The sequence below is a fragment of the Physella acuta genome, unplaced genomic scaffold, assembly GCF_028476545.2.
Source record: "Physella acuta isolate Inbredline_101_S28 unplaced genomic scaffold, ASM2847654v3 ptg000792l, whole genome shotgun sequence".
Lineage (NCBI taxonomy): Eukaryota > Metazoa > Mollusca > Gastropoda > Physidae > Physella > Physella acuta.
Window position 1 is genome coordinate 210,051 of NW_026732310.1, and position 24,694 is coordinate 234,744.

Below are 24,694 nucleotides of genomic sequence, written 5' to 3' on the forward strand. Positions count from 1 at the left end.
TCAAGCACACGGCTGTGTGGCCTCTGTCATCTTCATAGCACTGCTCCTATCTTCATTACAGCTCCGCTTCCCACACAACCCACGCAAAAATCGATTGGGACCAAACCGCCCAATTGGGCTGTAGAGAGTTCTTATCTTTATTTCCTATTTATTTGCTCTTCCTTCACACTTGTTATTTTGTTTTTAAATTAAGTAATAAACTGAATATTGTTAAAATACATGGAATGAACACGATCATTAAGTTGAGCAGACAAACCACCGTATTGTTCACCAAGTCTATCTATAAAATATTGTTCAACAAGTCTATCTATAAAATATTGTTAAAATGTTTGTTGGACAAGCCAATTGTGGAGCAGTAACTAGGTGTATGTACATAAATATTAACATATCTAAATCTAAATCTAAATCTAAATCTAAATCTAAATCTAAATCTAAATCTAAATCTAAATCTAAATCTAAATCTAAATCTAAATCTAAATCTAAATCTAAATCTAAATCTAAATCTAAATCTAAATCTAAATCTAAATCTAAATCTAAATCTAAATCTAAATCTAAATCTAAATCTACATCTACATCTACATCTACATCTACATCTACATCTACATCTACATCTACATCTACATCTACATCTACATCTACATCTACATCTACATCTACATCTACATCTACATCTACATCTACATCTACATCTACATCTACATCTACATCTACATCTACATCTACATCTACATCTACATCTACATCTACATCTACATCTACATCTACATCTACATCTACATCTACATCTACATCTACATCTACATCTACATCTACATCTACATCTACATCGACATCGACATCGACATCGACATCGACATCGACATCTACATCTACATCTACATCTACATCTACATCTACATCTACATCTACATCTACATCTACATCTACATCTACATCTACATCTACATCTACATCTACATCTACATCTACATCTACATCTACATCTACATCTACATCTACATCTACATCTACATCTACATCTACATCTACATCTACATCTACATCTACATCTACATCGACATCGACATCGACATCGACATCGACATCGACATCGACATCGACATCTACAATCTACATCCAAATCCACATCCACATCCACATCCACATCCACATCCACATCCACATCCACATCTACATCTATAGACATAGACATATTATATATACATATATAATATATAAATACATATTATATATATATATATATATATATATATATATATATATATATATATATATATACATGATTGTTTTTTTTGGGGGGCTAATCGGACCATTAGGGGAACAGCCGCTCCCCATACTAACCCCCACTGTCTGTATAAGCTTCTGTGTCCAGTATTTGTGACTGTACTGTCCAGTAGTTCTTGTGTGACTGTACTGTCCAGTAGTTCTTGTGTGACTGTACTGTCCAGTATTTGTGACTGTACTGTCCAGTAGTTCTTGTGTGACTGTACTGTCCAGTAGTTCTTGTGTGACTGTACTGTCCAGTAGTTCTTGTCTGACCGTACTGTCCAGTAGTTCTTGTGTGACTGTACTGTCCAGTAGTTCTTGTCTGACTGTACTGTCCAGTAGTTCTTGTCTGACCGTACTGTCCAGTAGTTCTTGTGTGACTGTATTGTCCAGTAGTTCTTGTGAGGCTGTACTTAGATGAGACGTGGCATATATGAGGGGTGGTGTACATGAGGCGTAGTGAGGTGTACACAAGATATTATGTATATGAGACGTTGTGTAATTGAGAGGCTGGTGTATAGAAAAAGTGGTGTACATGTGATGTAGCTTAGATGAAACGTGCTGTACATGCAATATGATGTATTTAATGTACATGCTGTGTAACCAAGTTGTGCAGTACATGGGCGAGCGTACATTTGATATGATGTACATCTGATGTACATGAGATGTACATCAGATAGGGTATGCAGGAGAGGTGGTAACCACAGCTACAAACCCGTGGCTAGTAATTTGATGAAACTTGAAAGATCCAATAGCACGACCTTATACCACTGGGTATAAAATAGATTTAGAGATGTAGAAATGCTGGACACATTTTGTTTTGCCCGATGAAATGCACTTAACAAAATTGATGATCAGATAGTTGCAGGATGCTCTGGCGTCAACACTCCATTATTGATGCAAACGTTTGGACCTTATCAAGGTGCAGCATTCATGTCAATTTCTGCGACAAAAATAAAACTTTCTTTTGTAGCAAATGCTGATGTATTTTAAATTTTAAATTGTAATCATTCTTTGTTCGTCGTAAAACACCCCGAACACCCAAACAATGTTTACATGAAATGCTGACGTCACCGCTTGTTACTTTGTTGTATACTTCAACACACCAGTGATAGATAAAAATAGATCCAAGCCATTTCAACTTGAGAGGGCAGAAAGTCGCATGTCATCTGTAGTGCTACCTTCTTTTAGATGACGTGCATGATTTATGACGGCAAGTGCCGGTTGGGCCAGTCGGCCTCGTGTTGAGGTGTAAGCCAACAACGTTCATCTGGCCGCACATAAAGCGAGGCTTCAATAATGCACGGGATCGATGCGCCAAGTCGCAGCCGCTCCTAACTACACTCATGCTTTGTTATCCATTAACGCCTTGCCAAATAGCTCATCAAAAGTGGTTTCTAATTAACAGATTTGCTAACGAGTCAAACAAAGAACCAATAATAGGGGGCGTATTAGTTGAAAAGATATTCGTTACTAAAAAAAAATGATAGCAGCAGTGTTTCTTTCACTTTTTTCTCCGGGGGGGGGGGGGGGGGCAACTCTGGATATTGTCGGGGGAGGGGGGGAGGGGGAGGGGAATGGACTAAATTTCTCGTTAAGGGGGCGGGGGGGGGGGGGCGGACACTTGTAAAAGTATATTTTTTTAAATATAAAATCCATTTTATCCACGAGGATGATGGTATTCGTGTTCTGTGATTTATAGGTGTTCTCTGGCCCCATGTGTCTGTGTGTCCTAGTGTTCTCTGGCCCCATGTGTCTGTGTGTCCTAGTGTTCTCTGGCCCCATGTGTCTGTGTGTCCTAGTGTTCTCTGGCCTCATGTGTCTGTGTGTCCTAGTGTTCTCTGGTCCCATGTGTCTGTGTGTCCTAGTGTTCTCTGGCCCCATGTGTCTGTGTGTCCTAGTGCTCTCTGGCCCCATGTGTCTGTCTGTGTGTCCTAGTGTTCTCTGGCCCCATGTGTCTGTGTGTCCTAGTGTTCCCTGGCCCCATGTGTCTGTCTGTGTGTCCTAGTGTTCTCTGGCCCCATGTGTCTGTGTGTCCTAGTGTTCTCTGGTCCCATGTGTCTGTGTGTCCTAGTGTTCTCTGGCCCCATGTGTCTGTGTCTCCTAGTGTTCTCTGGCCCCATGTGTCTGTGTGTCCTAGTGTTCTCTGGCCCCATGTGTCTGTGTGTCCTAGTGTTCTCTGGCCCCATGTGTCTGTGTGTCCTAGTGTTCTCTGGCCCCATGTGTCTGTCTGTGTGTCCTAGTGTTCTCTGGCCCCATGTGTCTGTGTGTCCTAGTGTTCTCTGACCCCATGTGTCTGTCTGTGTGTCCTAGTGTTCTCTGGTCCCATGTGTCTGTGTGTCCTAGTATTCTCTGGCCCCATGTGTCTGTCTGTGTGTCCTAGTGTTCTCTGGCCCCCATGTGTCTGTGTGTCCTAGTGTTCTCTGGCCTCATGTGTCCGTATGTCCTAGTGTTCTCTGGCCCCATGTGTCTGTGTGTCCTAGTGTTCTCTGGCCCCATGTGTCTGTGTGTCCTAGTGTTCCCTGGCCCCATGTGTCTTTATGTCCTAGTGTTCTCTAGCCCCATGTGTCTGTGTGTCCTAGTGTTCTCTGGTCCCATGTGTCTGTGTGTCCTAGTGTTTACTGGCCCCATGTGTCTGTCTGTGTGTCCTAGTGTTCTCTGGCCCCATGTGTCTGTGTGTCCTAGTGTTCTCTGGTCCCATGTGTCTGTGTGTCCTAGTGTTCTCTGGCCCCATGTGTCTGTGTGTCCTAGTGTTCTCTGGCCCCATGTGACTGTCTGTGTGTCCTAGTGTTCTCTGGCCCCATGTGTCTGTGTGTCCTAGTGTTCTCTGGCCCCATGTGTATGTGTGTCCTAGAGTTCTCTGGCCCCATGTGTCTGTCTGTGTGTCCTAGTGTTCTCTGGCCCCATGTGTCTGTGTGTCCTAGTGTTCTCTGGCCCCATGTCTCTGTCTGTGTGTCCTAGTGTTCTCTGGCCCCATGCGTCTGTCTGTGTGTCTTAGTGTTCTCTGGCCCCATGTGTCTGTGTGTCCCTGTGTTCTCTGGCCTCATGTGTCTGTGTGTCCTAGTGTTCTCTGGCCCCATGTGTCTGTGTGTCCTAGTGTTCCCTGGCCCCATGTGTCTTTATGTCCTAGTGTTCTCTAGCCCCATGTGTCTGTGTGTCCTAGTGTTCTCTGGTCCCATGTGTCTGTGTGTCCTAGTGTTTACTGGCCCCATGTGTCTGTCTGTGTCTCTTAGTGTTCTCTGGTCCCATTTGTCTGTGTCTCCTAGTGTTCTCTGGCCCCATGTGTCTGTGTGTCCTAGTGTTCTCTGGCCCCATGTGTCTGTGTGTCCTAGTGTTCTCTGGCCCCATGTGTCTGTCTGTGTGTCCTAGTGTTCTCTGGCCCCATGTGTCTGTGTGTCCTAGTGTTCTCTGGCCCCATGTGTCTGTCTGTGTGTCCTAGTGTTCTCTGGCCCCATGTGTCTGTGTGTCCTAGTGTTCTCTGGTCCCATGTGTCTGTGTGTTTTAGTGTTCTCTGGCCCCATGTGTCTGTGTCTCCTAGTGTTCTTTGGCCTCATGTGTCTGTCTGTGTGTCCTAGTGTTCTCTGGCCCCATGTGTCTGTGTGTCCTAGTGTTCTCTGGCCCCATGTGTCTGTCTGTGTGTCCTAGTGTTCTCTGGCCTCATGCGTCTGTCTGTGTCTTAGTGTTCTCTGGCCCCATGTGTCTGAGTGTCCCTGTGTTCTCTGGCCTCATGTGTCTGTGTGTCCTAGTGTTCTCTGGCCCCATGTGTCTGTGTGTCCTAGTGTTCTCTGGCCCCATGTGTCTGTCTGTGTGTCCTAGTGCTCTCTGGCCCCATGTGTCTGTGTGTCCTAGTGTTCCCTGGCCCCATGTGTCTGTCTGTGTGTCCTAGTGTTCTCTGGCCCCATGTGTCTGTGTGTCCTAGTGTTCTCTGGTCCCATGTGTCTGTGTGTCCTAGTGTTCTCTGGCTCCATGTGTCTGTGTGTCCTAGTGTTCTCTGGCCCATGTGTCTGTGTGTCCTAGTGTTCTCTGGTCCCATGTGTCTGTGTGTCCTAGTGTTCTCTGGCCCCATGTGTCTGTGTGTCCTAGTGTTCTCTGGTCCCATGTGTCTGTGTGTCCTAGTGTTCTCTGGCCCCATGTGTCTGTCTGTGTGTCCTAGTTTTCTCTGGCCCCATGTGTCTGTGTGTCCTAGTGTTCTCTGGCCCCATGTGTTTGTGTGTCCTAGTGTTCTCTGGTCCCATGTGTCTGTGTGTCCTAGTGTTCTCTGGCCCCATGTGTCTGTCTGTGTGTCCTAGTGTTCTCTGGTCCCATGTGTCTGTGTGTCCTAGTGTTCTCTGGCTCCATGTGTCTGTGTGTCCTAGTGTTCCCTGGCCCCATGTGTCTGTGTGTCCTAGTGTTCTCTGGCCCCATGTGTCTGTCTGTGTGTCCTAGTGTTCTCTGGCCCCATGTGTCTGTGTGTCCTAGTGTTCTCTGGTCCCATGTGTCTGTGTGTCCTAGTGTTCTCTGGCTCCATGTGTCTGTGTGTCCTAGTGTTCTCTGGCCCCATGTGTCTGTGTGTCCTAGTGTTCTCTGGCCCCATGTGTCTGTCTGTGTGTCCTAGTGTTCTCTGGTCCCATGTGTCTGTGTGTCCTAGTGTTCTCTGGCTACATGTGTCTGTGTGTCCTAGTGTTCTCTGGCTCCATGTGTCTGTGTGTCCTAGTGTTCTCTGGCCCCATGTGTCTGTGTGTCCTAGTGTTCTCTGGCCCCATGTGTCTGTCTGTGTGTCCTAGTGTTCTCTGGTCCCATGTGTCTGTGTGTCCTAGTGTTCTCTGGCTACATGTGTCTGTGTGTCCTAGTGTTCTCTGGCTCCATGTGTCTGTGTGTCCTAGTGTTCTCTGGCCCCATGTGTCTGTGTGTCCTAGTGTTCTCTGGCCCCATGTGTCTGTGTGTCCTAGTGTTCTCTGGCCCCATGTGTCTGTGTGTCCTAGTGTTCCCTGGCCCCATGTGTCTGTGTGACCTAGTGTTCTCTGGCCCCATGTGTCTGTCTGTGTGTCCTAGTGTTCTCTGGCCCCATGCGTCTGTATGTCCTAGTGTTCCCTGGCCCCATGTGTCTGTGTGTCCTTGTGTTCTCTGGCTCCATGTGTCTGTGTGTCCTAGTGTTCTCTGGCCCCATGTGTCTGTGTGTCCTAGTGTTCTCTGGCCCCATGTGTCCCTCTGTGTGTCCTAGTGCTCTCTGGCCCCATGTGTCTGTGTGTCCTAGTGTTCCCTGGCCCCATGTGTCTGTGTGTCCTAGTGTTCTCTGGCCCCATGTGTCTGTGTGTCCTAGTGTTCTCTGGTCCCATGTGTCTGTGTGTCCTAGTGTTCTCTGGCTCCATGTGTCTGTGTGTCCTAGTGTTCCCTGGCCCCATGTGTCTGTGTGTCCTAGTGTTCTCTGGCCCCATGTGTCTGTCTGTGTGTCCTAGTGTTCTCTGGTCCCATGTGTCTGTCTGTCCTAGTGTTCTCTGGCTACATGTGTCTGTGTGTCCTAGTGTTCTCTGGCTCCATGTGTCTGTGTGTCCTAGTGTTCTCTGGCCCCATGTGTCTGTGTGTCCTAGTGTTCTCTGGCCCCATGTGTCTGTGTGTCCTAGTGTTCCCTGGCCCCATGTGTCTGTGTGACCTAGTGTTCTCTGGCCCCATGTGTCTGTCTGTGTGTCCTAGTGTTCTCTGGCCCCATGCGTCTGTATGTCCTAGTGTTCCCTGGCCCCATGTGTCTGTGTGTCCTTGTGTTCTCTGGTCCCATGTGTCTGTGTGTCCTAGTGTTCTCTGGCTCCATGTGTCTGTGTGTCCTAGTGTTCTCTGGCCCCATGTGTCTGTGTGTCCTAGTGTTGCCTGGCCCCATGTGTCTGTGTGACCTAGTGTTCTCTGGCCCCATGTGTCTGTCTGTGTGTCCTAGTGTTCTCTGGCCCCATGCGTCTGTATGTCCTAGTGTTCCCTGGCCCCATGTGTCTGTGTGTCCTTGTGTTCTCTGGTCCCATGTGTCTGTGTGTCCTAGTGTTCTCTGGCTCCATTTGTCTGTGTGTCCTAGTGTTCTCTGGCCCCATGTGTCTGTGTGTCCTAGTGTTCTCTGGTCCCATGTGTCTGTGTGTTCTAGTGTTCTCTGGCCCCATGTGTCTGTGTGTCCTAGTGTTCTCTGGTCCCATGTGTCTGTGTGTCCTAGTGTTCTCTGGCCCCACGTGTCTGTCTGTGTGTCCTAGTGTTCTCTGGCCCCATGTGTCTGTGTGTCCTAGTGTTCTCTGGCCCAATGTGTCTGTGTCCTAGTGTTCTCTGGCCCCATGTGTCTGTGTCTCCTAGTGTTCTCTGGCCCCATGTGTCCGTATGTCCTAGTGTTCTCTGGCCCCATGTGTCTGTGTGTCCTAGTGTTCTCTGGCCCCATGTGTCTGTGTGTCCTAGTGTTCTCTGGTCCCATGTGTCTGTGTGTCCCAGTGTTCTCTGGCTCCATGTGTCTGTGTGTCCTAGTGTTCTCTGGCCCCATGTGTCTGTGTGTCCTAGTGTTCTCTGGCCCCATGTGTCTGTATGTCCTAGTGTTCTCTGGCCCCATGTGTCTGTGTGTCTTAGTGTTCTCTGGCCCCATGTGTCTGTGTGTCCTAGTGTTCTCTGGCCCCATGTGTCTGTATGTCCTAGTGTTCTCTGGCCCCATGTGTCTGTGTGTCCTAGTGTTCCCTGGCCCCATGTGTCTGTGTGTCCTAGTGTTCTCTGTTCCCATGTGTCTGTCTGTGTGTCCTAGTGTTCTCTGGTCCCATGTGTCTTTCTGTGTGTCCTAGTGCTCTCTGGCCCCATGTGTCTGTGTGTCCTAGTGTTCTCTGGCCCCATGTGTCTGTGTGTCCTAGTGTTCTCTGGCCCCATGTGTCTGTCTGTGTGTCCTAGTGTTCTCTGGCCTCATGTGTCTGTGTGTCCTAGTGTTCTCTGGCCCCATGTGTCTGTGTGTCCTAGTGTTCTCTGGCCCCATGTGTCTGTATGTCCTAGTGTTCTCTGGCCCCATGTGTCTGTGTGTCTTAGTGTTCTCTGGCCCCATGTGTCTGTCTGTGTGTCCTAGTGTTCTCTGGCTCCATGTGTCTGTGTGTCCTAGTGTTCTCTGGTCCCATGTGTCTGTGTGTCCTAGTGTTCTCTGGCCCCATGTGTCTGTGTGTCCTAGTGTTCTCTGGCCTCATGTGTCTGTGTGTCCTAGTGTTCTCTGGCCCCATGTGTCTGTGTGTCCTAGTGTTCTCTGGCCCCATGTGTCTGTCTGTGTGTCCTAGTGTTCTCTGGCCCCATGTGTCTGTATGTCCTAGTGTTCTCTGGCCCCATGTGTCTGTTTGTGTTTTGCACGATTTACTTTACTTGCTCATGTACGAGAAAGTCAAAATTTATATCAGACTGACTATTTTTAGTTCCAACCTCAGCGTCGCTAACTTTGCTTATATGGTTGTGCTGTCAGGTTGGGTTAGCCTGTCACCCCTCCTGGGATACAGGCCGCTGACAAGATCTTTCCATGCATCTTTATCAGTATTTCTTCCAAGCATCTCTTTGAAGTCTACCCCCCCCCCCCCCCCCGAACGAAATGGAATTTATATAGAAAATCTATACTTTTAACAGTGTCCACCTCCCGGAAATTCCAAGTGCCCCCCCCCCCCCCCGGAGAAAAACTCAGAAAGAAACACTGATCTCTGTTCTATGCTAGTCTCAGGTGTATCCACTCTTCTGGGAGTCTGCCGTCACGTTCCGAGGTCTCCCTCGGTCGGCCTCTTTGGCCCTGTGGAGCCCAGGTGAGGACCTGTTTTTGTTAGGCCACTTGAGTGTGTGGCCAATCTATCTCTTTTTGTTAGGCCACTTGAGTGTGTGGCCAATCTATCTGTTTTTGTTAGGCCACTTGAGTGTGTGGCCAATCTCTCTGTTTTTGTTAGGCCACTTGAGAGTGTGTGGCCAATCTATCTCTTTTTGTTAGGCCACTTGAGAGTGTGTGGCCAATCTATCTCTTTTTGTTAGGCCACTTGAGTGTGTGGCCAATCTCTCTGTTTTTGTTAGGCCACTTGAGAGTGTGGCCATTCTCTCTGTTTTTGTTAGGCCACTTGAGAGTGTGTGGCCCATCTATCTGTTTTTGTTAGGCCACTTGAGTGTGTGGCCCATCTATCTGTTTTTGTTAGGCCACTTGAGTGTGTGGCCATTCTCTCTGTTTTTGTTAGGCCACTTGAGAGTGTGTGGCCCATCTATCTGTTTTTGTTAGGTACTTGAGTGTGTGGCCATTCTCTCTGTTTTTGTAAGGCCACTTGAGTGTGTGGCCAATCTATCTGTTTTTGTTAGGCCACTTGAGAGTGTGTGGCCCATCTATCTGTTTTTGTTAGGCCACTTGAGAGTGTGTGGCCCATCTATCTGTTTTTGTTAGGCCACTTGAGTGTGTGGCCAATCTCTCTGTTTTTGTTAGGCCACTTGAGTGTGTGGCCAATCTATCTGTTTTTGTTAGGCCAATTGAGAGTGTGTGGCCAATCTATCTGTTTTTGTTAGGCCACTTGAGTGTGTGGCCAATCTATCTGTTTTTGTTAGGCCACTTGAGAGTGTGTGGCCCATCTATCTGTTTTTGTTAGGCCAATTGAGAGTGTGTGGCCCATCTCTCTGTTTTTGTTAGGCCACTTGAGAGTGTGTGGCCCATCTATCTGTTTTTGTTAGGCCACTTGAGTGTGTGGCCAATCTATCTGTTTTTGTTAGGCCACTTGAGTGTGTGGCCAATCTATCTGTTTTTGTTAGGCCACTTGAGAGTGTGGCCAATCTATCTGTTTTTGTTAGGCCACTTGAGAGTGGCTACTCCATTTCTTTAGAGGATCTGTAGAGGCAGTTGATTTGTCCATTGCCATAGCACCTCATTTCTGGTGGTGTTAGGCCAGTGTATTTGAAGGATCTTTCTGCTTTATGAGAATGTATTTTCTTCTTGTTTGTGGCAGCTGTTCTCCATGTCTCAGCTCCATAGAGTAAAACAGGTTTTACTAGTGTGTTGAAGATCCGGATTTTTAATCCAAGAGTTAAATCTCCAGAACCCCAAATGTTTTAGTTGGCTGAAGACTGCTAGATTATCTTGAAATATTTATAAAACTCTATAGTGTTTTTTCTGTTCTTAACTGAAAGACTAATAACGTAATTTTTTTATTTTTTGGATGTACAGTAATTGTCTTTTCTAAAATCATTTTCAACTTCATAGTTTTGTGATTCCCGTGTTAGTTTACTTATTACATAAATTTTGTGAATCGATTGTGCCACTTTTTATAACGAACAGTTTTGAGATGATATGTTCTGATTAAGTCTTTCTACCATTACATCTTTTTACAATCTTTTATCGAACTTGCCTCCTCGTCGTGTCTGTCTGTCTTTCTGTCTAGATAAAAAAATGGCGAGAGAAATTTTAAGCACTTTTAAGCGATCAATTTCTCTGAAATTCGGCAATGGGTCTTAACCCGATGACATCATTTAGACCTCATTGAGTGGGTTGTTCTATTCTATACTACGATTTCGCATCATCATGTTCATTTGGTGCGCAATTGTTTTTAGTCATGAAACTCTATTGTATGAAGTTTATTACAAAAATGCAATCAAACGATTTAGCAACAAGCTTTTATGTAATAATTCTCTAAAAAGGAGAAAATATATAACAATACGCTACTATTTAAATAAGTTAAAAGAAAAGCGTGGGTCTCCTCTTCCTAAATATTGGTCAAGGTATCCAATTAATAATATAGTGACACAAAGGCTTGTTATTAAAACGTTTGTTGTTTTTCGAATTTTTTTGAAACTTCAGAATTTAGTTAGGTCTGTCGTCACATCTTTTTAGAATTTTTGTCGGGTATGTCGTCATGTCTCTACAGATTTAGGTAGGCAAATTTGTGTCGGGTATGTCGTCATGTCTCTACAGATTTAGGTAGGCAAATTTGTGTCGGGTATGTCGTCATGTCTCTACAGATTTAGGTAGGCAAATTTGTGTCGGGTATGTCGTCATGTCTCTACAGATTTAGGTAGGCAAATTTGTGTCGGGTATGTCGTCATGTCTCTACAGATTTAGGTAGGCAAATTTGTGTCGGGTATGTCGTCATGTCTCTACAGATTTAGGTAGGCAAATTTGTGTCGGGTATGTCGTCATGTCTCTACAGATTTAGGTAGGCAAATTTGTGTCGGGTATGTCGTCATGTCTCTACAGATTTAGGTAGGCAAATTTGTGTCGGGTATGTCGTCATGTCTCTACAGATTTAGGTAGGCACATTTTGTGTGGGACAGCTACGTGTGTAAGGTTAAAGAAAATAGCGGGTTCTTAAAATAGACATGACGTAAACTTTACTTCATAGTCTAACTAATAATCTTATTAAAAGATTTAAAACGAAACCAATGCGACTATGAGGCATACATGATCTTATTGCGTCGAAGAAACATAAATTGGGCGCACGTCGATTATAACAAGTGTTTAGGGTTCCTGTAAACATTTCACTTCAATAAATGTTAGGCCTACATGTCTACAATTATTTGTGGTTACAGAATGAGATGAGCAAATAAAGTGCTAGTTTACTCATACAAGCTATAATTAGAGTTGTCAGTGAAAATAAACAGTAGCTAAGCTAAAAGGGGAAGTGTGCCATTTATCAGGGAAGAGTAACTCTCTCCGTTGATTCTTGCATGGAAGTGGTTGGTCGATTGTCGCTGGCTTATTGATCCACTCCCATCTTCATGGCAGGGAAAAGTGTGTCCGAATGGAGGGATGATAAATCCTTCAACAACTTCATCTCTTAGTTTTCTCCGCTTTATTATGAGAACACTAAAGCATACAGCATGTTGAAAGTGTTGCTATCCTTGTGAAGAAATGATAGATTTCCTCTGACGGAGACTAAGTGCCTAACATGTAAGTTGATCCAGTTTAAAGTGTATTGTTCTAGTCTTAATACTTGTTATTATATCAGTAAACGTGTCAACCGGCGGGAGATAGATAAATATTGAACATTAATATATAATGCTTGTTACTCTCATGTTAAATGGGGAATGTGTATACAGCATAGGTTTAGACTAGTTTTGTTAGAAAACTGAAACAACACCATCCAAACTATTCAACAGCACCAATATGGCTTACACACAAGTCATTGGATGTTTATGTGTCATTATGCAAGTTCAGGAGCTCATGTCCAGCCAGTACAAGCTTCCCATTGGTGAGTAGTCAGAGTGTTTGATCATGTAGGCCATAGATATTATCCAAAGAGGACTTTTCGATTATCACAAGATAACTCATTTAAGGTTTGTATCATGACTAACCACTAGTTGAAGTATATTATAGGCCGAAGTCAAGAACACACACACACACATACACATACACAAACACAAACCATATATATATATGTATATATGTATATACGTATATATATATATATATATATATATATATATATATATATATATATATATATATATATATATATATATATATATAAGCCATCAAATGAAAAACACACGTCTATTGGTATCTGATACTTATGAACCATTGGGAGGGTACCAGAAAGATGTTAGTACCAAACGATTGGTTGGACAGCGATACAAACATGGTTAGTCTGTGTTACAACACGTCCACACAATCTGAGATTCATTTGAATTTTGCACGCGTCAATATTGATTTTAGAGAAACTCGTTCAGAAAACTTCTATCAGATGTGACAGCTAACGTGGATTGTTAATTCTCAGATTTCTAATTGTATATTCATGCACACTATTACCTATAGGCCTATGCGTTGTTTATATGACGTAGTTTGTTCATTCATTCCAGTGGTTAAGCCAGATATTGGTTATTGGGTATATATATATATATATATATATATATATATATATATATATATATATATATATATATATATATATATATATATATATATATATATATATATATATATATATATATATATATATATATATAATAACAATTTTCTAAAAGCGACAATATTGTGTTGATATGACATCCATAATTTTAAAACAGTGGACATTAGACGGATCGAGCGTAGCGGTAGACAGTATTTTTAGCAAAACGAAACAAAGCGTACCGTAGTCAATATCTTTAGAAACATGAAACAAAGCGTACCGTAGTCAATATCTTTAGCAAAATGAAACAAAGCGTACCGTAGTCAATATCTTTAGCAAAATGAAACAAAGCGTACCGTAGTCAATATCTTTAGAAACATGAAACAAAGCGTACTGTAGTCAATATCTTTAGCAAAATGAAACAAAGCGTACCGTAGTCAATATCTTTAGAAACATGAAACAAAGCGTACCGTAGTCAATATCTTTAGAAACATGAAACAAAGCGTACTGTAGTCAATATCTTTAGAAACATGAAGCAAAGCGTACCGTAGTCAATATCTTTAGAAACATGAAACAAAGCGTACTGTAGTCAATATCTTTAGCAAAATGAAACAAAGCGTACCGTAGTCAATATCTTTAGAAAAATGAAACAAAGCGTACCGTAGTCAATATCTTTAGCAAAATGAAACAAAGCGTACCGTAGTCAATATCTTTAGAAACATGAAACAAAGCGTACTGTAGTCAATATCTTTAGCAAAATGAAACAAAGCGTACCGTAGTCAATATCTTTAGCAAAATGAAACAAAGCGTACCGTAGTCAATATCTTTAGCAAAATGAAACAAAGCGTACCGTAGTCAATATCTTTAGAAACATGAAACAAAGCGTACTGTAGTCAATATCTTTAGAAACATGAAACAAAGCGTACTGTAGTCAATATCTTTAGAAACATGAAACAAAGCGTACTGTAGTCAATATCTTTAGAAACATGAAACAAAGCGTACTGTAGTCAATATCTTTAGAAACATGAAACAAAGCGTACTGTAGTCAATATCTTTAGAAACATGAAACAAAGCGTACTGTAGTCAATATCTTTAGAAACATGAAACAAAGCGTACTGTAGTCAATATCTTTAGAAACATGAAACAAAGCGTACTGTAGTCAATATCTTTAGAAACATGAAACAAAGCGTACCGTAGTCAATATCTTTAGAAACATGAAACAAAGCGTACTGTAGTCAATATCTTTAGCAAAATGAAACAAAGCGTACCGTAGTCAATATCTTTAGAAACATGAAACAAAGCGTACTGTAGTCAATATCTTTAGAAACATGAAACAAAGCGTACTGTAGTCAATATCTTTAGAAACATGAAACAAAGCGTACTGTAGTCAATATCTTTAGAAACATGAAACAAAGCGTACTGTAGTCAATATCTTTAGAAACATGAAACAAAGCGTACTGTAGTCAATATCTTTAGAAACATGAAACAAAGCGTACTGTAGTCAATATCTTTAGAAACATGAAACAAAGCGTACTGTAGTCAATATCTTTAGAAACATGAAACAAAGCGTACTGTAGTCAATATCTTTAGAAACATGAAACAAAGCGTACCGTAGTCAATATCTTTAGAAACATGAAACAAAGCGTACTGTAGTCAATATCTTTAGCAAAATGAAACAAAGCGTACCGTAGTCAATATCTTTAGCAAAATGAAACAAAGCGTACCGTAGTCAATATCTTTAGCAAAATGAAACAAAGCGTACCGTAGTCAATATCTTTAGAAACATGAAACAAAGCGTACTGTAGTCAATATCTTTAGCAAAATGAAACAAAGCGTACCGTAGTCAATATCTTTAGCAAAATGAAACAAAGCGTACCGTAGTCAATATCTTTAGAAACATGAAACAAAGCGTACTGTAGTCAATATCTTTAGAAACATGAAACAAAGCGTACTGTAGTCAATATCTTTAGAAACATGAAACAAAGCGTACTGTAGTCAATATCTTTAGAAACATGAAACAAAGCGTACTGTAGTCAATATCTTTAGAAACATGAAACAAAGCGTACTGTAGTCAATATCTTTAGAAATATGAAACAAAGCGTACTGTAGTCAATATCTTTAGCAAAATGAAACAAAGCGTACTGTAGTCAATATCTTTAGAAACATGAAACAAAGCGTACTGTAGTCAATATCTTTAGAAACATGAAACAAAGCGTACTGTAGTCAATATCTTTAGCAAAATGAAACAAAGCGTACCGTAGTCAATATCTTTAGAAACATGAAACAAAGCGTACCGTAGTCAATATCTTTAGAAACATGAAACAAAGCGTACCGTAGTCAATATCTTTAGAAACATGAAACAAAGCGTACTGTAGTCAATATCTTTAGAAACATGAAACAAAGCGTACCGTAGTCAATATCTTTAGAAACATGAAACAAAGCGTACTGTAGTCAATATCTTTAGAAACATGAAACAAAGCGTACCGTAGTCAATATCTTTAGAAACATGAAACAAAGCGTACTGTAGTCAATATCTTTAGCAAAATGAAACAAAGCGTACCGTAGTCAATATCTTTAGCAAAATGAAACAAAGCGTACTGTAGTCAATATCTTTAGAAACATGAAACAAAGCGTACCGTAGTCAATATCTTTAGCAAAATGAAACAAAGCGTACCGTAGTCAATATCTTTAGAAACATGAAACAAAGCGTACTGTAGTCAATATCTTTAGCAAAATGAAACAAAGCGTACCGTAGTCAATATCTTTAGCAAAATGAAACAAAGCGTACTGTAGTCAATATCTTTAGAAACATGAAACAAAGCGTACCGTAGTCAATATCTTTAGCAAAATGAAACAAAGCGTACCGTAGTCAATATCTTTAGAAACATGAAACAAAGCGTACCGTAGTCAATATCTTTAGAAAATGAAACAAAGCGTACCGTAGTCAATATCTTTAGCAAAATGAAACAAAGCGTACTGTAGTCAATATCTTTAGCAAAATGAAACAAAGCGTACCGTAGTCAATATCTTTAGAAACATGAAACAAAGCGTACCGTAGTCAATATCTTTAGAAAATGAAACAAAGCGTACCGTAGTCAATATCTTTAGCAAAATGAAACAAAGCGTACCGTAGTCAATATCTTTAGAAACATGAAACAAAGCGTACTGTAGTCAATATCTTTAGCAAAATGAAACAAAGCGTACCGTAGTCAATATCTTTAGCAAAATGAAACAAAGCGTACTGTAGTCAATATCTTTAGAAACATGAAACAAAGCGTACCGTAGTCAATATCTTTAGCAAAATGAAACAAAGCGTACCGTAGTCAATATCTTTAGAAACATGAAACAAAGCGTACCGTAGTCAATATCTTTAGAAAATGAAACAAAGCGTACCGTAGTCAATATCTTTAGCAAAATGAAACAAAGCGTACTGTAGTCAATATCTTTAGCAAAATGAAACAAAGCGTACCGTAGTCAATATCTTTAGAAACATGAAACAAAGCGTACTGTAGTCAATATCTTTAGAAACATGAAACAAAGCGTACTGTAGTCAATATCTTTAGAAACATGAAACAAAGCGTACTGTAGTCAATATCTTTAGAAACATGAAACAAAGCGTACTGTAGTCAATATCTTTAGAAACATGAAACAAAGCGTACCGTAGTCAATATCTTTAGAAACATGAAACAAAGCGTACTGTAGTCAATATCTTTAGAAACATGAAACAAAGCGTACTGTAGTCAATATCTTTAGAAACATGAAACAAAGCGTACTGTAGTCAATATCTTTAGCAAAATGAAACAAAGCGTACCGTAGTCAATATCTTTAGCAAAATGAAACAAAGCGTACCGTAGTCAATATCTTTAGCAAAATGAAACAAAGCGTACCGTAGTCAATATCTTTAGCAAAATGAAACAAAGCGTACCGTAGTCAATATCTTTAGAAACATGAAACAAAGCGTACCGTAGTCAATATCTTTAGAAACATGAAACAAAGCGTACTGTAGTCAATATCTTTAGCAAAATGAAACAAAGCGTACCGTAGTCAATATCTTTAGCAAAATGAAACAAAGCGTACTGTAGTCAATATCTTTAGAAACATGAAACAAAGCGTACCGTAGTCAATATCTTTAGCAAAATGAAACAAAGCGTACCGTAGTCAATATCTTTAGAAACATGAAACAAAGCGTACCGTAGTCAATATCTTTAGAAAATGAAACAAAGCGTACCGTAGTCAATATCTTTAGCAAAATGAAACAAAGCGTACTGTAGTCAATATCTTTAGCAAAATGAAACAAAGCGTACCGTAGTCAATATCTTTAGAAACATGAAACAAAGCGTACCGTAGTCAATATCTTTAGAAAATGAAACAAAGCGTACCGTAGTCAATATCTTTAGAAACATGAAACAAAGCGTACCGTAGTCAATATCTTTAGAAACATGAAACAAAGCGTACTGTAGTCAATATCTTTAGAAACATGAAACAACTTCCATCTTGTGTGACCACTGTCTATGTGCGTGTGTGTGTGTGTATGTCGTGTGTGTGTGTATATTAATTTCTCACCCCCTTTCTTTTAACACCCTGCCTATGCCAGTGCTGACCTAATGGGCCATCCATTCGTGAGGTCCACATGGAGGAATGGTACCAAAAAAATCGACTTTTGTACACATGTGTTTATGGTAACGGGGGGGGGGATGTTGAGGTCCATGTTGAATTTAACATCCAACTACGCGCATAAAAAAAGAAAAACGCTATACATTAATGTAAAAAATTCAAACCATAGTGGTTGTGTATTTAAAAACTATTTTAAAAAGTAAATCTCGGTAGTTATACCTCACGCTTTTTTTTTACATTGTATTCCTCCCCATCGTCACATAAAAGATCCCCGCCCCTCTAGATGACCGACTCACCTGACTTTACCCCCCCCTTCCCCCACCCCCGAACAACACTTATTCTTTTTACAGTATTTACATAAGTCCAAACTGAATTTAAGGAAGCAGTAGCGGTTGGTTATTTCCCATTAAAAAAATTGTGACTTGGTGATCGACAGACTGTGTGCTATACCCACTTTGATACCCCCTGCCTACGCCACTGATATATTCTTCAACTGAACACGTGCAATGTTACAGTGTTTAGTGATCAAAGCCCACTACAAATACTTTAATGACTAGCAAGTCTACTAGTGTAAGCCTTGCTGCCAGTGATGGTTATAATATTGTTGAATATGTATAACAATACTGGTGTATTTCAGTTCAACTGAGCTACAATTTATAATTGCAATCAAGTTCAACTTTGCCATCGGTGATGTTGTTATAGAAATACTTGCCATTGGTACCCGTTACACGGGCAATTCTGGTGACTTTTAGCTCTCTTCTCTTTACATAAAGGCTACCTTGGTTTTTCTTTTAGATATTTATCTCCGGGTACGGCATTTAAAATTTCCGGGGGAGAGTGTGGGTTGTGTGTGTGGGGGGGGGGGGGGGGGGGGGAATTGGGGGTAGCGAATACTGGTTTTTCTGTTTTTTATGAAAGGGAAAGAAACGGTAGAGATGACTGAAGAAAATTTATATACCTACGGAAAGTGAGTAATAAAATTAATTGTAATCCAGTTTTTACTTTCTCGTATATACGAAGTATAGAGAAAGTATTGTAATCGTGCAAAAAAAAATCGAGATTTTTACAAATGTCGACGTTTTACATCTTACTGATACGGAAAAACATAATTTTGCAATCTTGTCCGTATGTCTGTGTGTCTGTCTGTCTGTGTGTGTGTCTGTGTGTAAACACGATTACTTGAGTACCGTTACAGCTAGATTGATGAAATTTCATATATAAGTATTTTATCAAAATCGTAGACCCGTATCAACTTTTGAGCGATTTCCGATAACCGGAAGTGGTACTTTTCCTACTTTGAATTTTTCAAAAGCCTATAACTTGAGTACTATTTCAGATAGATAAATGAAATTTCACATGTAAGTAAAAGATCTAATTCTTTACCTTCTGTTAAATTTTGAGTAATTTCCGTTGACCGGAAGTAGTAATTTACGCTACTCCCGATTTCTCAAAAAACTAACGTAAATTTTTAAAGTACTAATAATATTGCGCACTATTATGCACTTTTTTATTTGGCGTTCACTTAGTGTGCAATTCTTTTGTCTACGAGATTTTATTCTATTTTTAAAACTTTAAGTATTTAAAATGGATTAAAAATCATGTCTATAGCCCGAGTTCCCATCCCCTGTTATTTTATATAAGAATATTCGAGAAAGTTTTGTAGAGATCACTCCCGGTTTATTTTTAAAAAGTCATTATCGGAAAATTAGAAAAAAAAACATTTTATTAATCAGGAGCATTGACATGAAACATTGTTAAGATTATGAAAAAAAACAACAAAAAGAAGGGATTTTGTTTTATGTACCATCTATGTTTATACTTGTTTAAAATAACATAGACTACTAATACCTATTAGAAAAATTAAAACCAAATTACATACATTATTAGTCAACACCAGTGGCGTACCGAGGTCGGGTGTCACCCGGTGCGGCACTTTATGGTGTCACCCCCCCCAGAGGCGTAGCGACCCTTCCCGGGTACAAACTTTCAAATTTTTTATTTGCACCCCCCCCCCCTCAAACTTTCGATTTGCACCCCCCCCCCCCTCAAGTTTTCGATTTGCACCCCCCCCCCTTCAACCTTCAAACTTTCGATTTGCACCCCCTCCTTCAAGTTTTTCTCTATATATTTTGCTATTTTTTGCCTTGGTGTCACCCCCCTAAATGGTGTCACCCGGTGCGGTCCGCACCCCCCCGCCCCCCCCCCCCCCCTCGCTACGCCCCTGGTCAACACCATATTAAATGCACATGCTGATTAAGAGGCTTAAAATTAAGAGACTTAAATGATTTTGTAAAAACCAGGCTGTTTAATGGTAGTTTTGATGCTTTAGCCTTTTAAAAACACCTATTTCGGATGGGCACGGGTCTGACCACACTATCGCTTCATATGCTGAGAAGACAAATACGGGTGAACTCTACTTTACCTGCCCCGTTTCCCGCCAAGTCCCGATAGGCAACTTTATCATTCACATCTAAAAAAATAAATAAAAATTAACATTTACATGTGTCTCGAACCCGTACCACTCGCATGGTAACTATTACACTATCAACTCAAATATCTGGGAAGTTCCAAATATAAAATTAGTGGTGTAGTTTACATAGAGTCCGCGTTAGAAACTAAGTTACGCGAATAGGCCCTATTATTTCAAATTAAATTTTATCCCAAATCCGCCAATTCCAAGGCTAAGCCAACAAAGATTTATATAAAATAATTAAGGATTATATACATTTCATAGCGTACGCAGATCTTAATCAAATTTGAATGAAATAGTTAATTTCTTTATATTCTAAAATTGGAAGATGACGCCATTAATTTTGTGTTCTTTCCTTAGTGTAAATATATGACATGTGACGTCATTGTTTAATGCATTCTTGTCACGACAATAAACGCTTTAGTTAGAAATCTGCTTCAACATTCGAATATGCTTTTATTTTTATTTTCCTTCTATAAATAAACTTTAGTTTATACATTTATACCGTCCACCTTTTTTATTTTCAACTAAAGGCCGTATCTTTTAGTTCTCCATATACCGCTGAACATACTGATAACGTTGCCAAAAATATTGCGGACAAAGAGAAGTGCGCACATGGTCTTTTATATATGAGGATTAAAGTAAAAATAGTTTTTAAGTGTTTTAAAAAGGGAGTTCTAAGAGTTTGTTTTTTTAATAAATGCCTAAGGAAAAAGGAAAAAAAAATGATTTTCTTTAAATACATTATGGCACTCAAATATTTAAATAACTGTAAAAAAAAAGCGTGGGTCGCTGTAATATGTATTTGTTACTTTTATTAATATTTAGGAAGCGACCCACTCTTTTCATTATAGTTAATTAAATAGTAGAGTATTATGTTTATAGAAAAAAAATATTTTCTCATTTTTAGCGCATTATTACATAAAAGCTTGTAATAGAAACGTATTTTATGAATTTTTACTTTGTCTTATACGACGTAAAGAGGAAGTATCGTATCCTGCCAAAAAAAAAACAAAAGAAAAAAAAAAAAACAAAAAAAAAAACCGAGATTTTCACAAACCTCGTCGTTTTACACCTGCCTGAGTAGGAAAAACGTATTTTGCAATTCTGTTGGTATGTCTGTGTGTATCTTGAGTATCGTTACAGCTAGTATTATATCAAATTCGTAGTTCTGTATGAACTTTTCAACGATTTCCGGTTACCGAAAGTGAAACTTATTCTACTTTTGGTATTTCAAAAGCATATAACGTGAATACTGTTTCAGATAGATAAACGAAATTTCACACATAAGTAAAAGATCTGATTTTCTGACTTACTTTAAATTTTGAGTAATTTCGTTGACCGGAAGTAGTACTTTACGCTATTTCCCCATTATAAAAAAACGCATATGAATTTATAAAGTACTAATATTCCTCACTATTATACACACATTGTTTGCTGTTTACTTGGTGCGCAAGTCTTTTTTCTACGAGATTCTGTTGTATTTTAAAAAGTTGATGTATTTAAAAATTGATTAAAAATCATGTCTATATCTTGAATGCCATCCGCGTAGTGTTATTAAATAAACCGGGAGTGATCTCCCCTAAACTTTCTCGAAAATTTTTATATAAAATAACAGGGGATGGGAACTCGGGCTATAGACATGATTTTTAATCCATTTTAAATACTTAAAGTTTTAAAAATAGAATAAAATCTCGTAGACAAAAGAATTGCACACCAAGTGAACGCTAAATAAAAAAGTGCATAATAGTGCGCAATATTATTAGTACTTAAAAAATTTACGTTAGTTTTTTGAGAAATCGGGAGTAGCGTAAATTACTACTTCCGGTCAACGGAAATGACTCAAAATTTAACAGAAGGTAGAGAATTAGATCTTTTACTTACATGTGAAATTTCATTTATCTATCTGAAATAGTACTCAAGTTATAGGCTTTTGAAAAATTCAAAGTAGGAAAAGTACCACTTCCGGTTATCGGAAATCGCTCAAAAGTTGATACGGATCTACGATTTTGATAAAATACTTATATATGAAATTTCATCAATCTAGCTGTAACGGTACTCAAGTAATCGTGTTTACACACAGACACATACACACACAGACAGACAGACACACAGACATACGGACAAGATTGCAAAATTATGTTTTTCCGTATCAGTAAGATGTAAAACTTCGACATTTGTAAAAATCTCGATTTTTTTTTTTTTTTGCACGATTACAATACTTTCTCTATACTTCGTATATACGAGAAAGTAAAAATATTCGAGAAAGTTTAGGGGAGATCACTCCGGCTTTATTTTCAGTACTTTAAAATTTTAAAATCAATAGAGTTGCTTGACTAAAAATTATTGCGCACCTAATGAAAATGATAAAGCGCGTATAATAGTGCGGAATAGTTGGGTAAGGCAGCTTACTAATTTAAGAAAATTTTAATTAACTCATAACAATTAATTACGCATCCAATTAAGTCAAATTTGATGTCAGATTGCATTATCTTCAAGTCTTGTCCCACGTGCCAACTTTAAAACGAATCTGTCACGAGGAAGCAAGTTAAATAAAAGCTTGTAAAATTGAGGAATAGCTAAAATTAAAAGTATATAGGATAGTAAGAATAATTAAAAAGTGTTGGAAAGATTAATAGCATTTTTGGTGTTTACGAATGTTAAGGTTTTATACACTCGGTTATACTTTAAATGTAGGACTTTGATGTAAAGCTGAAGTCATATTTTATTTACTTGTGATCCATTAGTTAATCAGTATATCAAACCATTTTATCGCTAAAGTGTTATTTGACATCACTCATGTAGGTTAAAGAATTATCGTCTTTGTTTTTGTAACTTTCGTTCGTCGTTTTGTATCTATATAAGTTAGGATGCGCTATAGCGATGTAAAAAGTTGAAGAATTCTGTACGGACAAGTATGGATCTTGTTTACATTTTTTTTCTCGTGTTCACAATTTGCGAGACATCTAATTTCTCTCGTGTTCACAATTTGCGAGACATCTAATTTCTCTCGTGTTCACAATTTGCGAGACATCTAATTTCTCTCGTGTTCACAATTTGCGAGACATCTAATTTCTCTCGTGTTCACAATTTGCGAGACATCTAATTTCTCTCGTGTTCACAATTTGCGAGACATCTAATTTCTCTCGTGTTCACAATTTGCGAGACATCTAATTTCTCTCGTGTTCACAATTTGCGAGACATCTAATTTCTCCACGGTTTAAACCAACATGAAGATCCTCCACGCGGTATTTTCCCTTGTCCTCTACCCATTGACGTCCCAGCTTGCCAACGCTCCCAATTTGCTGCCTTGTAAAGGACGTCAATTTTTGCTTTTGCCTTCCAATTTATTAGACGATTCATTCTTGAAAAATAAAAAATAAAATGCAAGGAAAATGGTTTATCATTGATCGTTTCTGATGTGAGATAAATCTTATTTTGCAGAAAATGTGAGTGTAGGAAACGAAAAATATTTGAGCATGTATTTTTTTATAAAACCACTAGATTTAGTTTCTAATGAAAGAAAATACCAACCTTTTTTTAAATTTTACAAACGGAGTAAAAATGAATTTTGAGCGCTCATAGCTTACATTAGTATTACACTTTTAATAATTCTCAAAAGTAGCGAAAGTTTCACTACTCTTTTAATTAATCTTTTAGAACAAGCTGTCACTAAAGTACAATCTCAATTTTTCCTATGTTTTTAGATCGGTGGCTCTTAACCTTTTTAGAGCAACCGAACCCCACCAGCCCTTGTGCGCATTCACCGAACCATTCTTAATAAGATAAATAAAATATGAACTTTTGTCAAATTTAAACCATAGATATACATTTTACAGGGGTAAAATGAACGGTGCATCAACACCACTGTTTTAAAGAACAATACCATTAAAATATTACTTTCACACCCAAAACTAAAACATAATACAAATATTTACTGCAAAACTATGTGACTTGTGTGGTGCGTCCCCTTGAATTAGCGAGCGTTGTATTCTTGTATTTTCTATGACCTACCATCACAACAGCTACAAGTCGACTATTGGGTCACGACAGAAATATTTTGTCAGAGCACGTATGTAGGCTTATACGATCAACGTGCGCCTTTATAGGTGGCTTTGACGCCATTCGTGGAGTATGTTTGTTGTAACGTTAAAGGTTCCACGATATAGAAATACCACGATACGGATACGTGTTTTCTAACTAAGGCGCACTTTATTACTATGCCATGCTTTCCCGCTGTCATATTTAAACTGTCTTCGGTCGCGGCCGGTAGTTCTAGCGTCGGCACAAACAAAATCCGATCGCAAATCATATAAGTTCTGTGTGTCATGAGCTACGCCTAATCGCCGAGACTAACTCACCCAACCCTAGGGGCTAGAGAATAAAGATTCAAGTTGTAATGTCAATAGTGGTTTGAGGATAAAGATTCAAGTTGTAATGTCAGTAGGGGTTGGAGGAAAAAGTTTCAAGTTGTAATGTCAGTAGGGGTTGGAGGATAAAGTTTCAAGTTGTAATGTCAGTAGGGGTTGGAGGATAAAGTTTCAAG

General features: G+C 39.6%; 1 protein-coding gene across 1 annotated transcript in view; it reads left to right on the forward strand.

Moving 5' to 3' along the window:
- Positions 1 to 11,968: 11,968 nt before the first annotated feature.
- LOC131950959 (glutamate receptor) overlaps positions 11,969 to 24,694 on the forward strand; it is a 42,809-nt gene continuing 30,083 nt past the window's right edge. Inside the window, exons 1-2 of the mRNA XM_059313187.1 lie at positions 11,969 to 12,127; positions 12,337 to 12,428. Of these exons, the coding sequence (XP_059169170.1) occupies positions 12,344 to 12,428 (85 nt within the window). The 5' untranslated portion in view covers positions 11,969 to 12,127; positions 12,337 to 12,343. The remainder of the gene's footprint in view (positions 12,128 to 12,336; positions 12,429 to 24,694) is intronic.